The following is a 17,703-nucleotide window of genomic DNA, read 5'->3' as shown; positions in this document are numbered from 1 at the left end:
AATAAATCTTGTCATTATAAAGGTCATTCTAGGGTGGATTTTTTTATAATTTGCAGCTAAACACAAATAAACCAGTCCATATATCTTTGGATTTTATTAAACTGCCCTTCTTTGTCCTGAGGAATAAATCCTTTGTGCAGTTAGTCCTCTTTTTGAACATGCTAAGGGACCCATTAGTAGGAGAGCATAATTATTCCATATAAATATGTTAAAAGATAATAGTGGTTTACCTCCTCAGATCATTTTTTCCTTTTCTCCTGTTTACTTAGTAGTCCCATTGGCTTTTGCACATGCAAAATTGTGGATCATGTCACTTGTTAGCAAAGAAAGTAAAATAAAAGTGGCCTCCTACCCAATAGTTTGGTCTTTCAATGACATCACATGCAATTGTATATATCAATGCAAGTTATAGAGCTGGCATATATGCACTGAAATAAGAAGTTGTGTCCTGTGCTAGTGTTTAAATATGACATTTTGGAGGAATCTGATGGATATGAGAAACATCTTTTAATAGCACTGTCAGTTGTTAACTGAAAAGCATGATGAATAAGGAAAGTAAAAAATCACACAAATATATCCAGCATTTGCTGTGTACCGGGCTGGGCACATAGTTGCCAGCTAAACAGTGGTCAAGAGGAGTAACAGGGGCTTTACTCCCATGGAGTTTACAGAGTATATGGGCAGTCAAAGTGATGAACAAGCAATTATAACACAGTGTGATAGATGCTCTCATATGGTGCAATGTGTGAGAATATGAGAGGGGTATGTAACTCAGGAAGGTCTGGGAATGGCCAAGAAAGAAGCTCTGGAAAGAATTTATCAAGTCTGAGTCCCGGAGCTTGAATGGGCTTGAAGTAGAGCATATGTGGAGAAGGCCTTGTGCAGGGACTAGAAAGAAAGAGTATGCACAGGCATGGGTAGAGAGCAGAGCAACAAAGTGACAGCTGGGCTGGCAGAAATACAGAGGGACCATTCCTTTAGGGTGTTCGGACTGTCTTCTGAATGCAGCAGGGATCCATGTGTGCATCTGATGAAAGCGCTTCTGGCTGCATGGGAGAGACACCATCTGAAAGGGACAGAGCAGTGGTGGTCTTAGTCATCTAGAGAGGCTGTCAGACAGGTGGAAGGAAAGGGGAACCTGGAGGGAAGATTTCCAGTGTAAATCATTACTTGAATGTGGTAGAAAGGGAAAGAGAGGCACCCAAGAAGCCTCCTTGGTTGAGATGGTTGGAAGGCCATCGCTGGGGAAGGACTGCCAAAAGGAGCTAATGCTGGGGAGGACAATGAGTTCAGCTCTTAGTTAGTTGTCTGTGGGGCATCTAGCAGACATTGGATTTGGGTCAGCAGCGGTGTGCACAGGAATGGGGTTTGGACATGGGCTGGAGTCTCTGAGTTCTAGTGTTCTGATTTATTAGATGATGATGATGATATCTATCTCATAAATGTCCTGGGGTTGAATGAGATAAAAGAAAGCAACTCAACAATGCTACAAAAGAGGCAGATATTGTTTTCATGTGTTATGTTCTTTGGTTATTATCCTCAGTGATGCTTTTCCTTCTGTTACTCTAACGGGTAGCCTAAGTGATTAAAAAGACTAGGACAACTGATGTCTGTTGAATACTTACTGGGTACTAGACACTTTTTGCTCTTCTAATACTGTACAGATATTAAATCATTTATTCCTTAACCTAATTCTATAAAAAAAAAATCATTCATTCCTTAGCATAACTCATACCCAAAGAGATTAAGCAACTTGCCAAAATCAAGTAACTAGAGAGCATTTGGGGTGCAGATTTGGACAAAGGCAGTCAGAATCCCATTCTTGTGCTTTAGGGATGAGAATGTACTTTGGCTAAATAGACCTTTAACTTTTAATCAGTTTATAATGTTGGTTTGATCCCTTAAGAATATTCTAGTGGTCATCTATGGTTGTTTCCCCCCCAAACTTTTCAACAACTCTTCTGTTTCTGAAATTCTTTGTATGGTTAATATTAAAAAATTCTCCTATTTTGTATCATAATGTCAAATCTACTGCTAATTGACTTTCATACACATACATATAAACATAAATTTACATTTCAGATTCATAACTCCAGCCATTTTCATATTCATCGGCTTGTAGGCTTGAAAGGAATTTAAAATCTTATTTAATTACACAGCAAATGTTTAAATTCATCTTGTCAAGTAGTTTTTGTACCAAGATTTCTACAGTTTCAGTCCCAGAAACCGTCCTCCACAATTCCCATCTCAGTGTCTGCCATTGTTCTCAGTAACCTAGTCTCCCCGAACCGTTCCCCAGCATGTGAAAGCTACCAGCACATGCAAAGTACACCATACATTTTGTGGAAAGAATGAATAAATAAATAATTGATTATCAGAAAAACCACATTTACTATTCTGTAAATTTCTTTGTAATTCAGCAAGGACAAAACACAATTTCTTTAACTTAAAATATGACTATTTTCATGCAAGAGGAAGGCTAAGATAACTAAGGAAAACACTTGGGGTTTTCTCAGTTTTTGAAAAACAAGAGTTGACTTATGTAGAATTCCAGTAACACCCGAAAATTGGGACTGCTGGGAATCCAAGAAGATGCTTTTTGCCCTGACTTCCGAGGCAACCAAGTTGGAACTGCTTCCTAAGCCTGGATAATTGCCGTTTCAGCTTGCTTGAAATGTAAATTTGAACTTTATTCTGAATTGGGGAGGAAACCAAGAGTTCAAGTTGATGATCAATATTGGGCCAAAGTCAACTCGTATCATGAACAGTTGGATTTTTATGATCTGTCTGTGAAGAGAATCCTGTAGTTAGGTATTGGACTTTTCAAAGTCCATGGGGTATTCCTTTGTTCCCTCTTTAGGATTATCCTAGCAGCATATCCATAAACCAAACCCAATAAATAAATAGTTCTAATGTTGATACTTCTAAAAAAAATCATGTACTAAAATAAACCCCAAATTTGTGTTTCATAATTCCTATTGTTCCCAGATTTATTCATTTAGGTGCTGAAAAAGCATGAAAGATAATGCTGATAGTTAAATCTGAAATAATTTATTTTAATTCTGGTCTCCAAGTTCTAATGAAAAATGACTCATATGGCATATTCAAAACCAAAAGTAGAGTTCAGATTGGTTATTTGGGGTTATATTTTTTCATTAAAGTTATTCATAATCCCTGATGATGATGATGAATTTGTGGTTGCTAAGTTAGTGTTGGGCATTGCATCTTTAGAATCTGATTAGGTGGGAGTTGCCATTTTCTGGGCTGTGAGTTGCCAACGAAGCTGAATCTGTCACAGGTGCTACAATTTGTATTTCAGAAAAACGTCTTCCCCAAGTTTAATTATCCCTAAAGTATTCTACTCTACACAAAGTACTGAAGAGAGTCAGCATTTTTTTTTTCATTTTCAGTACTGTGATGTAAATTAGGATTTTGTTTACTACCTACATGTTGTAGAAATGAAGGAATTTCAAATTGAGGAGACTCTCTGTTTTATAACATAAAACACTATTTCCTATTCATTTTTCCACTTTGATGTTGAAAAAGAATAACCAACTGGCCGTAACCAAATCACGTATCCACAGTGACACAGACCATGCTTCACAGAAGGGAGCAGGCATAGGTAGAAAGAAAGTGTGTAGGTTTAACTACTAATGGTGGAAACTGGGAAATGAAAAACCCTACCCTCAAAAATATTAAATAAATTTAGGATTAACTTTTCCTTATTAAGTATTAATATGTGTTTCAAACTCATGGAAATAAGTATGTGTCCTTTTTTGTGTTAGGCAGCCTGTCCCTTGCAGAGAGACTAGGGAACTGGACAGCTTGTGGATATAGTCATCACTCTTTCAGCAAAGCGATTCCTCTTCATTTTGGCATATATCAGTCGGGTCTCTTTTGTTGTTTTTACTTTTCCATAAAACAGAATTTGTTTTTTTCAACATTTCAACAGGAAAGTCTGATGGGGAAGTTTCTCCTAAATGTTTCATTGCAGAGGTTGTTTCTTTACAATTGCCTGAGGTTGGTTTGTTAAATTAGAGGAAGGTCTTTGACGCTGGAAATCCATAGGAAGTGATTATGGCTACGAAAATATTTTTTAAGAGACCAGTATTGTTTGATGAGTTAAGAAATGTGTTACAGTTAAAGCTCTTCAGGATATTGTAAAATGAGGTTTTTCATCTTTTTCCACATTTTTCTCCTTGTCTTTGTAGTAATATAATTCTAACAAATAGAAATTATTAATTGAATTGAGAAATATATGTGTTTACTGGAAATTGCTTAGCTTCTGAATTGTAATTTTAATTTTATATTCTTTGTAGGATTATTTAACCATTCATAAGTATGGCAATGCAGCCAGAAACGATCTCTGGAATACACTGTCAGAGGTAAAGTATAGGAAGCTCGAATAGCAAAACCTCTTCTTGAATATTTGAATTGAGTTTATAAACCATTCGTTTAACTTTTATTGAGACTGACAATTGTTTTTACTTTTTATATTTTCTCATATTGCTTTATCATTTTATTTTTGATGTATTATAAAAGTAATGGGGTTTAAAATTACTTAAAGTACAAATGGTAGTAAAAAAGTACCTTGCCTCCTCTCAAACAAGACAATACTGAAATACAACATTCATATGGTGTCAGATATTCATGTTTGAGAGAAATATTGAAGTTAAAGTAGTTTTTTTCTATAGATGAATAACAAATATTTAAATTTGGTCCTAGGCATAATGGGGATACTTAATGATGCTACAAGCACTTATTTTAACAATCAGCTATGTTTTATCTTCCATTAAGTAAAAACTTTAATGCTTATAAGGCTTTCCTTTCTCTATATATGCATGAAACTTAAGGCAACGAGATTAATTTTACTAACACGTTATATTAGCTTCACTGATTTTTACATGTTTTCATCCTTAAGTAAATCGTAAAGGTAAAAATAAAAATGGCTTAATGTTAATTATGTTTATAGTTCATGTGTATGAAACTAATTTATACAATTTGGGTTTCAAAGGCTTTAAAACGGAATGGAAAATTTGTAAATATACAAGAAGTAATGGATCAGTGGACACTCCAGATGGGTTATCCTGTTATCACAATCTTGGGAAATTCAACAGCAGAAAATAGAATAATAATTACCCAACAACATTTTATTTATGACATCAGTGCTAAAACTAAAGCACTCGAACTTCAAAATAACAGGTACTGCACTCTTTTACATGAAAAAACAATTGCTTATATTCTTAGGTTTCACTTTGTGTTTTTAGCATTCTAAAAAGGATCGCTAGTCCAATTATAAAATGTAAGTGAAATATGGTTTTCATTTCTTTATTTACATATGGTGTTTTCATTTTGATTCCTCTTTTACTCCCATTTCCAGATATTTTAACCATCAAAGTGACAGCACACCAAAGTTATTTTGTTTAAGCAGAGTTTAAATTATCATGGTGATTTAGAAAAATATGTGATTTTTTTTTACTTTTCCCTGTGAATGTTTGTTGAATAAAATTCAAAAAAGTTAAGATGCAATGAAGTCAATTAAATGGAATTGAGTAAACTGCGATTTATAAAATAGATGAGAATAGAAACTAACAATCCAGAAAGACTAATTAAAACAAACAAAAATCACAACTAGACTAGTATCTGAGCCAAAGGAACTCAAAGTAGAACCATTTTTAAATGATCTGAGTATCAATGTTACTTGGCATCAAAATATTTTCTCCTCCCTCATTCCTTGTGTAAAACCACTGAACAGACAACATACATAGAATTTTTATTTGTTGTTAAACTTTCTTTTGAAACTCTTATTTAATTACTGAAAACAGCATATAGTGTTTCTTTCCTACTTCACGTTTCCTTACTGTATGGTGGTTTACTAAAGGCTGAGCCAAAGAAAGATAATGGAATGGTTCGTTTCATTTTTCAAAAGGTGCTCTAAGAAAAGGTTGGAGGGGGGGAGGGGACAGAAGGAATGGAATTTAAAATTAATAAAGTGGGGTGTTTGGATTAGGTTGGTCATGCTGTCTCCCATTACATTACCCGGAGGTGTGAATTGTTTTTGTTTTTGTTTTTGTTCTTGTTTTTGCTTTTGTTTTTTGTTCTTGTTCTTGAGAGGGATGGAAATCATTCCCAAGTAGGCTAGCTCCAAGATGGGCTATAGGTAGAAGTGACTGAGAAATTCCTGAATGTTTTCTGGTGACTAAATTTGGAATGTTATTTGGGAAAGCATGGACTTAAATCTCCCGGTCAGTATATACGTGGGTCTTCAACAAACTGCCTTTGCAAAGTGGGATTACCATGCCATACGTCAGGGTCTGACTCTGCCAGTGCTTCCTTTTACCCAGCCTGGGATTCTATAGAGCTGCCAAATGCGGCTTCTCATCCTCCACCCTTTGGCCCCAGGCTAAACCTGCTTAGGCATCAACCCCAGCCTTGCCAAAAAGTACATAAAAACTACTTGACTGCGGCAAAGTTAGAGAGATTTAGGCCATGCCTTTGAGAATGATCAGTTTGACACAAACATCACTGATGCAGAAAAACATAAAGGACCTGCAAATGACAGAACAAATTTTGAACAAAAATATGCTGTCAGCCTGTAACATGCATCAGATGTATGAGCTGTGAGTCTGACTCTTTTAAAGGCAAAATTTCTCCCAGGCTGCATAAGTATATGTAACGTGAATAGAGCTTTGCTTTCCTTAAGAGTTGTAAAATCATATGGATAACGTTGAACCCCGAGAACCTGGTGTATAAAATATTAAGAGTAAGATAAGGCATGGAGTCCCTTTAAGCTCAAAAATTATTTTCTATCTATTTTGGAATAATTGAGCTTGCAGTTAAAATTCAGTATTCATTTGTGTCTTATTGATCCATTTTATTCACTCTAAGATTGTGGTCAGAGCTTCAATATCAATTCTATCCATCCTTTGTACATAACCTTCCTAGGTCTTTATTGTACAGTGCAAACTGTTGATGCAGTGAGACAATGCCCACTGGTACCAGGTATCCCATGAGCTGTGGATATTTTCTGAGCCAGTCTCATCAATTCTTTGTCCTGAGTTTTGTAAAGGATATCAGAATATCACAACAACATGCCCAAAACATTTTTAATGTATATAGTAATTATATTTTTCATATGGACTAACTGTATTATAGTATAAAAGACTGCTACATAACTAATAATTGCATACAGTTCATTGATATGTAAAAGCGAATAAGATATTGGCTAGAATTTATGTATTCTGGAAGTTCTGAATTTATGTAGCTTTTTTTTTTTTCTTCTTTTTTTTTTCTTTGTAACTTTTTTCTTTATGAAGTTAATACATTGCAATGTCAATCATTGTCTCCTCATCTACTTATGGGGTTTCTCGGAGTCCTGTGCTACAGACAATTGTATTTATCTCCACAGTCATAATTCCCTTTGGTTATTGACCTGATAACAGGAATTTCTGTAGAGTTCGTGGTGTCTATGTTAATGCTTCATTGACATTGGTACCATTTTTAAGAAAGATTTTTCCCTTAAGCTAAAATAAGTACCTATTATTGTCTACCTTAACGTGATTACTAGGATAAACATTGTTTTATTATAAAAAACATGAACTACAGAGAGAGCGATAACCCAGGGGAATATTAAAGAAAAATATATCTTAGAAGTCTATTGAAATGCATTTGTGTTTTTTTGTTTTTTGTTTTTTTTCTGCTTAAAATGAGATGACTAAAATTCAACTTAGGTAGCTAAGGACACAATTTAATTTCACAAATGCTTTTTTCTAGTTTTTCTTCAAACATAACCCACTGCAGTCTGAGATTTTCTTTATAGCACACCACGCTTCACTCAACCATGTTTCGTGTCTTCCACTCTTTTAAGTTCTAACCATCAAGCAAAGAGCTTTCTTTGATTTTTCAAATGAAACTTCAAAATAAAGTTGGGAAAAGACCAGATAAGTGTTGTTTGGAAAGTTATGAAAAACAACATACAGGATTCATAGTATAGCAATTCAGAAATGAATACAAATTTTAGATAGGCTTGGTAATTTGTAATTTTTATTTTGTTTTTGTGACAATATAAACATTTTAACTGTGTGCATACACAAACATGCAGACATATACACACACAGACACAGAGTAAAAACATTCTTGGGAAGAATACAGAAGACTATTTCAAAAGTTTTACAAAATGCCCAAATGTTTGGATCCCAGTACTTTATAGTTAACTCTTTTGCATCTGAACAGCTGTGTGATTAAGTGTCTGCCATGCAGTAAGTTTCCCATAGGGATGTGGCATTGACTGTAAGCAACACCCAGGTTCTAAGAAGAATTTCTTTTTCTTGTACTTAAGAAACTTTTGCTAAAACTCAAATACTGAAGCATTACCATATAAATATTATCATTGTTTCTAGTTCCACTATTTAAAAGAATACAGCTTAAATAAATACAAAAGTATATTTATTTATATTGGGGCAAATAATATTTCACATTTTAAGATCATGCTTTAAAAAGGCACACTTATCCTTGAGGATCTTTAATCATCTTCAATTTTGTATATTCCTTGCCCTTTAACGGATACTTGTTTGACTTCTCAATTTAGTTGACCCAACTCAATGTGGAAGACGTGGACCAGAAAGTTAAGTTCATAAAGTTAATCTCAGATTAACTGATTTGGTTCCTTTCATTTTACTTTGGTCTCATCCCATTTGATCCAATTCAATAGCAGTTCCTGGAACGCCTTCCATTTCTAGGTTTTTTCAAGATATTAGGTTTACAAATATGAGCATATGGTTTAATTTAAGAGTCAGACAAACAGTTAAGCATTACTGTCTGTTAAATATTTTTTTTCAATTAATCAAAGAAGAGTCATTATTTTTAGAGAACAGCTGTTAAAGAAATATATATCTATTCTCTTTGTCTTCCTTATAGTAATACCATTATTAAATATTTTCCATATTCTTGGTATTATGTGAAGAGGTTGGCAGGCTTTGAATAAGAGCTTACATGGATTATGTTCATTTATGTCTACTTTAAAAATGATACGTTTGGGTATATAGGTTATTGATTTCCTGACCAACCATGTGGATTCCACTGTGGTGGAGCTTAGTGTCTCCATGTAGTTGGCACTCAAAAATATTTTGCTGATTAAATACAGCATAATATTTTTAAAATTCAGAATTTTAAACACATTATTTTAACTTTACATATCATAGGAGGGCAATTGGTGTAAAATTATTAATTTCTTCCACTCTTCCACTTAGATTTGTTACATTACTGACATTTGTTTATTGTGAATGAGAAACATGAAATGACAAAGTAATTAAATTCCATATAACAGATTTAGAGGAAATGTCCTCTCTTCCCATCCCCCCAAAGCAGATTCATTATATTTGTAATTATATAATCCCTGGTATGTTTCCTGAAAAACTATCAATTCTCTGTTTACTGTCCCAATTATAGAACTCACACAGTGTCTCTTCCATAAAATCAAAAATATTTTTCACATACTAGATATTATTGGCTACCCCTGCTGTTAATAGTGCAATGATAAGTCAACATAATTTGGCTGTACTTCATAGAAGAAACATAATGTAGTCATTGAACTTATTGTAAGACCCTCCAGTTTATCTCTGGGTAGCCATTTGAGATTAAATTGATACTACTTCATGTACAAGTGTAAACTTCCATTTTTTTCCTACAAAAAGGCAAATTCTAGAAAATACTTCTCTTAATAGCTGAGACTCCTGACTGATTCCTAAATGTTGGTTGATGATTTCACACACGAGTTTGGAAATTTCATTTCAGAAAACAGCATTAAAGGTGTTCCACACTAATCTTTATATTGATCTGAATTTTAGGGGAATCTGATTACTTTCACCTTTCATTCCTACTTTGCTGAATAACTTTAGGTGTGCTGTTTTAACTTTTCTGTAAAATGTGATACTACTGCTTTTTAGGATAGTTAAGTGAATAAATAAGTATAATGTTGAAATGTAAATGTATCAAACCACTGAAATGTGCATTAATTTAACAGAGAAACAAGGAGAAGGGAGTTATTTTGAGACTTTAATCAATATTTGGTGTGGCTCTGATTTATTGATTTTAGCTACTTTTTATTCCATAATGTAAAATGCAAATTATTTTCAAGATAAATTGTGTTGTTGAAAGTCTCCCTTTTATATTGAAATTAAAACTCTTACAGGCTAAGTCTGCTTAGTGGCATTGTAGAAGTGAATTCATCTTCTTGACTTATTTCTTACTTTTGTGAGTGGGGAATTTTTAATTTTCCCCTAAAGAGAATAATGGAAATCATCCAGAAGGTGCATAGCAAATGTTGTTTGTTTATTTGTTATAACCAATTTTATTCTTAAAGCTTCTATTTTATTTTGCAGTTATCTGTGGCAGATTCCACTAACTATTGTGGTAGGAAATAGAAGCCATGTGTCTTCAGAAGCAATTATTTGGGTGTCTAACAAATCAGGTAAAATATATATGCTCCCCTCAGGAACTATTTGGTTTCAGATAATTGTTTAGCAACTTAACCTCTGGTTTCAGCCTTTTTAAAAATGTGAATAAAGACAAATTAGAAAGAGAATATAGAAGAATGATAATCACCTCTACAAAATTAAGTATAGTATAGTTTAAGTCTAATTTTCATCTGCCTATATAATTCTTAAGTTCATTTGGGTCATTGGTGGTAAAGAGAAAATTTAAAACAAAACATTGATAGTACTTTTAGCTGTTTTAAACTGTATCATTTTCTAATACCAAATGTAATTAAATTATAATTATAAATTCCCCATAGAACAGTATGCCAAATAATGAAACAGAGGTCCCATTTTCAATTCCATTTTCTTGCTATTTTCTTTTTTGCCAGACTGGCTCTTTAAAGAATGGACAAGGCGATATTCTCCATAAAATTAGATAATTATAGGCACAGAAGGGAGGGGCCCTGATAGGTCATCAAAGCTTCACCTAAACTAGGGTCAATTCTCAAGCAGCAGAGAAAGATGAGATTCTATTCTGTTTCTAAAAATCTTCAAATAAGATAGCGCCCTATTTAAATTCACTATCAGAAAGCTATTTCTTGAGTTCAATCTGAATCCTTCATGCTAGATGTGAAACAGGTCTCTTTAATTTCTGTTTACTATTGAACTGGAGAAAAAGCCAATTATCATCTTTTATGTAACATTTTTTTAGATTTAGATGGTCAAGTATGTCCACATTTTGTTTTTTCTAACTCCTTTCTTCCATTCTGCCAATTGATATTGTCTTATTTCATAACCACTATAAGCAGCAGCCACAAACTCTTTTTTGCAGTAAGTGAGGCATACAAATAACAAACATTGTGTCTGTCCCTCAGTCTTGCTATTATAAGGGAGATGTAAGTGCTCAAAATACATATTTACAAGAAAAAGTTCTTAAAGCAAAATCTAATCTAGCTTACCAAAAATATAAATGTTTATATTTTCAGTTGAATTTTTACTCATATGTTCATGTTGTATTTTAACATATGATCACATTTTATTGAAAATGTGCGCTTTTATTTATATACATTGTGTATGAAAGATTCTTAAGTAATGTAGTGATGAATTGAAATGCTTATTTTAAAATTTATTAGTGTTTTTCCTTTTAAAGTTGCTTATTATAATCTATTCTTTTCATTTCTTAGAATTAGCATTTATACCATGATTCTTAATTCACTTACTGTGTATTTGTTTTTTTTTACTGCTTTTTTACTCTCATGTAGTTGTTTTGTTTATCTAATAATTTGCTATGAAATGATGAGTGAAAACAGTGAGTCGTTAACTTAATGACCTAACTATTAGATCCTCCATGGGATTGCTAGGAACATGAAATAGAACAGTTTTCAGAAACACAAGTAAAACATTTCTCATTGGAGGGTACAATGGCAATGGGACAATTACAAGAGAGCAAAGATACTGATTAAGGCAGGATCAGGCCAAAACATTACTCTTAGAGAACAGATCCAGGGCAAGTCTGATTCTTCTTGGTTACTTTCCCCACATCCGTTTGCTCTAACTCCCTAGTTGTCTGTATGCTCATATTCATGGTATCCTCTTGTTTCAAACATCGTATGCGGAATAGTGTCACAGCTCTTCTTGACCAATAACCACAGGTGTGTTTCAGAGGTTGTTTCCGTTTGTAGTCTCTCATTATTAATCAGGAATAATAACAACATGATTTTTCAAAGTATACATTTACCTGAAATGTCACCTTTATTAATACATGTGACATGCACACTACCTAGTGTGTGCAGTGCATAACTCTGGGAGATGATACTGATATTGACCCTGATACTGAGTTGTGCCATCTACAGTGTGACAGTTTCCATTTAATCATAGCAGTCTTCTGGCTGATGAAACATGGTCCCAGTGGCAGTGTTGATGCTTTTGTGGGGAATGCCCACACAAAGTAAATGTTTCTTGAAAACTTTATAAATATGTAAATCTGGAAGAAGCTTCCAAGAGAGACTTAAAAGAAAGACAACCATTCTGTTTTCCCTGTTCAGGCTCATTCCGTCTTTAGTTTTGTCTTAAAGTCCTTCATTCTGATGACAAAAAAAATTGACACAAGGCACAGACTAGGGGAAAAATGATTGTTAACTCTTATCTCCTTTTATTCAAAATACAGTTAACTAGGGACACCTGGGTGGCTCAGTTGGTTAAGTGTCCAACTTTTGGTTTCAGTTCAGGTAATGATCTTAGGGTCTTGAGATCAAGCCCCACACTGAGCTCCATGCTCAGCAGGGAGTCACGTACAGATTCTCTCCCTCTGCCCTTACTGCCCTCTCTAAAAATAAATAAATCATTCAAGATAAAAAATATAGCTAACTAATATCGGTAATGTTTTTCCATAAAAACGTTAGGAAAATTTCGGTCAATTCTTACCAACATTATATTTTAGAAGTCTACCTTTTGGTTATAACAGTAAGATCAATGTTTTTATAATTTTTCATTGTCAGTCACATAGATTTGATCTCACCAGGTATTAAGGCACAGTCGTGGTGATTAAAAAAAGTATAAATTTGATTTGAATCAAATTTCCATTTTTTAAACCCATTAGATAAATATTGAATTAATTCCAAGATAAGGTATAGTTCATTTTAGTCTAAAATAACTTTTAAATAAACTTTTAAATTACTAAAAGAAGGTAAAAGGATTTATCTCTTTTGTTTTTACTACTGAGATATTGAGAATGCAGAAGTTTATAAATATAGCAACTTGTAGGGTGACAATGAATGTGTAATGTAAGGGAATAAATTTAATGCCAGATGTTAGGAAAGAAAAGATTGAGAGTAAAAGGGAAATTGATGCTGAAATTGTAAGTAAACATTAAAAATAATGTAATGATATAGTGCTTGCCTTAAACATTGTTTTGTATGACTTGCAAGCTTTTAGGATGTGTTATTTTTATCTCCATTTTACAAATGAGGAAGTTAGGGTTTGAGAAATAAGTCGCCTAAATTGTCTTAGGAACTTGCTTTTTCTTCCCCTAAACATATTCCCTCTAACCCACAAATACACACATAAAATTTTAAGATTTTGGCAGGTTGCTTTGCTGATGCGTTAATTACTCAACATGTTACCATTGTATACATATACATTTCTTTATAGGGTCTATGGAGCATTTTCTAATTCAATTCTCACACAAGTCCAGTGAGAAAACAAGTATGTGTTATACCTGAGTATACAAGTATGTACAAGCAACTTGTATACAGGCAAAAAGTATGTGTTGCTACCCTCGTTACTTTGGTTAACTTTTTGTTTGTTTTAAATTCTGATTTTTCTGCAACGGGCCAATACAGAGAAGAAAGCCTTAATCTTCCTCTTTTTGTGCAGAAAGTATAGGCTATAAACACAAACTATTATAAAATTCCAACTATTCTGTGCCCTGATATAATCTAAATTTTGTGCCATTTTGGATACATTCTACATACAATTTTAAGTTGTTATTACTAATACTCAAAGCACAACTTTCATACTTTTTATTTTGGTACACATCACATACCATACCTCATTAAGCCATTGGAAAAGATCTCTTTAAAATTCATTGCTTGCCATTAGTTAATTTGAAGAACATTTTAAAGATATAATTAACTAGAATGAAAAAAGACATTTAAAAATCTATTACAAAATCTTTCAGGGAATCATTTCTCCAAAGATTTCATTTATAACAAAGGCATAAAAACATTAATGAACAGTAATAACCTTCAGGTTTTAGTTATCAATTTAATAATAGCATACTTATAACAATAGATGCTTGCCTTTTTTATTCTTATCAGATGAAATAGAAGGTATAGGAGTTGCTTTCCCATTTTAATTAGTCTCTTTTCTACCTGTAAGCCGTCAAATTCCATAAGTTTATTTTTTAAATTTCTTAAAATTTTTTGAATTTTCAAGTTTTTATTTTAATTCTGGTTAATTAATATACAGTGTAATATTGGTTTCAGGAGTAGAATTTAGTGATTCATCACTTACATATAACACCCAGTGCTCATCACAGTAGGTTCCCTCCTTAATGCCCATCACCAATTTATAGCCAAGTGTATCACATGAAGTTAAATTTTCCCAGGTCTCTAAAATGTGAACAAGAATAACTTTTTAAAAAACAGATTTAATATCATAGGATTTGATGACTGTTTCAGAATTGTAAAAACCTAAATCACATATTCACATATTAAACTTGATTCTTGAATATTATAATTTCTTCAAAAAATAACACTTCTTAGACCAAAAAGATCAAATTTACTTTTTTTCTTTAAAAGATTTTTATTTATTTATTTGACAGAGATCACAAGTAGGCAGAGAGGCAGGCAGAGAGAGAGGAGGAAGCAGGCTCCCCGCTGAGCAGAAAGCCCAATGCGGGGCTTGATCCTAGGACTCTGGGATCATGCCTGAGCCGAAGGCAGAGGCTTTAACCCACTAAGCCACCCAGGCGCCCCTCAAATTTACTCTTAACCCAAGTGAATTTAGTATATGTGCTGTCAGAATGAGCACCTAACCCACATGAATTTAATCACAACTTAAACATGTGTTGTAAAAATCCTCGTATTCTTTAAGACAGAGTTCAAGAGAAACAGTATCCTCAATATTTTAAAGAGTTTTATTTATTTATTTGATAGACAGACAGGGATCACAAGTAGGCAGAGAGGCAGGCAGAGAGAGAGGGGGAAGCAGGCTCCCTGCTGAACAGAGAGCCCGATGTGGGGCTCGATCCCAGGACCCTGAGATCATGACCTGAGCCGAAGGCAGAGGCTTAAACCACTGAGCCACCCAGGCACCCCCTCAATATTTTAATCTTAAATTTTTTTCACTGAATTTGGACATGATTAATTGAAATCTCGCTTTAGATGGTAAAGTTTTTTAAAATGTCATACCCTTTGTTAATTATTTTTTATTTTTATATTTGTAAAAGGGGTGATATTCTAAAACTTCAAAGTAATTGTGTACATAAGCACATTAAGGTTTTGAAAAATATCTCAAAATAAAGAATCAGAAAGTTGGGAAACTATCAATATTTTAAAGCATTATCTGATAGATTTATTTTTTTAAGTACCATAGATGAAGCCTGGTAAAATTTTACACTGAGGAAAACCAGTCCTCCTTCCATTGAGTCCTAGAGTTGGAAGGAAACTTAAATGCGATTAGTTTGTCCTTAGATTATATGAGTGGCCTAAGCTCAAACATTTAAGTCTAGGAGAACTGGAACAAAAATCTAGCTATCTTGCTCTGGTTCTAATTCTTGTTTCCAATGCTATGTCCCTCTTTTTCAAATCGATTTAAGAATGTGAGAAATATATTACAGTAAAAGTGCTATACCATCTTGTATCAATAGAGTATAATTGTAGTGAAAAGGACACCCAAGTCAGGAGACCTGAGATGGACCATCCCAGCTTTCTTGGACAATTCGATTAACCTGTCTGAGCCTTGTTTCTTTATCTGTTCTGACAGATACTATTTACAAAAGTGGCAAAAAAAAAACTGACGTGCTATTTGAAACATTAAAGATTAGATTTTTTATGTTCAACATGCATTTTTTACTTTACTGTACATTTATAAAAATTGGCAAAATATAACAGGCATTAGCTTAAGAAGTTCACCCCATTTCAGCAATTAATAGTCATTAATGTTCACTCAATTTTTGTGGCCACACCTTCTTCCTGTGTGGCTTCAACTTGAAAGAGAATGTAGATTCAGTGTTTCAGAAAAAGAGAGGAAAAGAAAACTTGTTTTGTAGCCTGATGTGCAAAAAACCTGGATAATAAGGTGAGAATTGGAGGTTGTGTGTCCCAGTCAGAGCTGATACAAATGTTTTCTGTGATGCATCTTCTGGTTTTGAATCATTGTGGAAATGGTAGACTGGTGTGTGTGTGTGTCTGTGTGTATATAAAATATAAATTTTAAGTAAACAATGCATTTTGTAACTTCTGTGAACCATAGGTCCTGAGAATATCCACAAATGATTAGAACTGTAAATGATTAGAATTGTAATCTATGGTTCTGTGAAGTCAACAGAGGCTGACATTAAAGTGAATGGAGTTCTCCATCTGTACCATATTTTGAAGGAGTTAAATATATAAGTTATAAGATTGCTTTTGCTGGCTTCCTTTAATTGAATTAGCTGGGGAATATAATCAAGTTACCATTTTCCAAAGTGATTCCAATAAACAGAATTTATTATCTTTGTTCTAATTATATGTAGAAATATTAGAGTCTTAAATAAATGAGTTTCCTTTTTCCAACATTATTGATGATGCTGGAAAGACTGTTATTTATTAGTACTTCCAAAAAAGCTCAAGAAAAAAGGCAAGAAACAAGAGTGACTTTAAAATGAATGAGTCCTGTTGTTTTAATCACTTTCTTACTGAATAAAATAAGTAGAATATGCATTTAAAACCGTTTCTTCTATTCTAGCCCCATATTTAAATACAATCTAACTAGAAGTCACATGAATCCAGGCAATTTCTTGGTGACATTTATCTGAGACAAACATTGTGTATAGGTAACGAGGTTTTATCAAGAAAAAAATGTTAATTATGAGAAAACAACTGAGGTAATAGAGTAAGCAACTGAAGGTTTTCTAGTGAATTCTAGATATAGTGATGAATTGATTAAAGATTAAATTTCAGTTAGGTATTTATGATGGTGTTCTCTTTTTATTATTGGTATTCTAATATCCATTATTTAGAAAATATACTTCATATCATTTTAACCTATAAATTTAAAATCTGTTTTACCCCCAAAAATGTTGTTTTCAGAGCACCACAGAATAACTTTGGACAAAGGAAGTTGGTTGCTGGGGAATATCAATCAAACTGGCTATTTTAGAGTCAACTATGATTTAAGGAATTGGCGATTATTAATTGATCAATTAATCAGGAACCATGAGGTAAACTGGATTTACTCATCAAACATGTTTCAAGAGGTCAACACGTGCCATTTTAATCCTGATTCTTTTTTTCTTTCTTTTCCTTCCTTTCTTTCTTTCTTTCTTTCTTTCTATCTCATAGGTTCTCTCTGTCAGTAACAGAGCAGGTTTGATTGACGATGCCTTCAGCCTGGCCAGGTATGTTTTCCAGTGGATCTTCACAAGAAAACTGTGTCCATAAGGCTTCCTCTATAAAGCTAAATATTACATGTTTTGAATAAGAAACCTTTTAAGAACAATTTCCATCTCATTTTTTTTTTTGCT

The 17,703-nt window shown here is 33.4% G+C and overlaps 1 protein-coding gene across 1 annotated transcript in view; it reads left to right on the top strand.

Moving 5' to 3' along the window:
- Positions 1-17,703, top strand: part of TRHDE (thyrotropin releasing hormone degrading enzyme) — a 380,043-nt gene that overhangs the window by 283,534 nt on the left and 78,806 nt on the right. The window contains exons 8-12 of the mRNA XM_044227809.1: positions 4,320-4,385; positions 5,015-5,202; positions 10,380-10,468; positions 17,270-17,400; positions 17,522-17,577. Of these exons, the coding sequence (XP_044083744.1) occupies positions 4,320-4,385; positions 5,015-5,202; positions 10,380-10,468; positions 17,270-17,400; positions 17,522-17,577 (530 nt within the window). The remainder of the gene's footprint in view (positions 1-4,319; positions 4,386-5,014; positions 5,203-10,379; positions 10,469-17,269; positions 17,401-17,521; positions 17,578-17,703) is intronic.

This window comes from Neovison vison, chromosome 12 (assembly GCF_020171115.1).
Source record: "Neovison vison isolate M4711 chromosome 12, ASM_NN_V1, whole genome shotgun sequence".
In the NCBI taxonomy this organism is placed as follows: Eukaryota; Metazoa; Chordata; class Mammalia; order Carnivora; family Mustelidae; genus Neogale; species Neogale vison.
The sequence above is the reverse complement of the archived record's forward strand: the minus strand, read 5'-3'. Positions and strand labels throughout refer to the sequence as shown.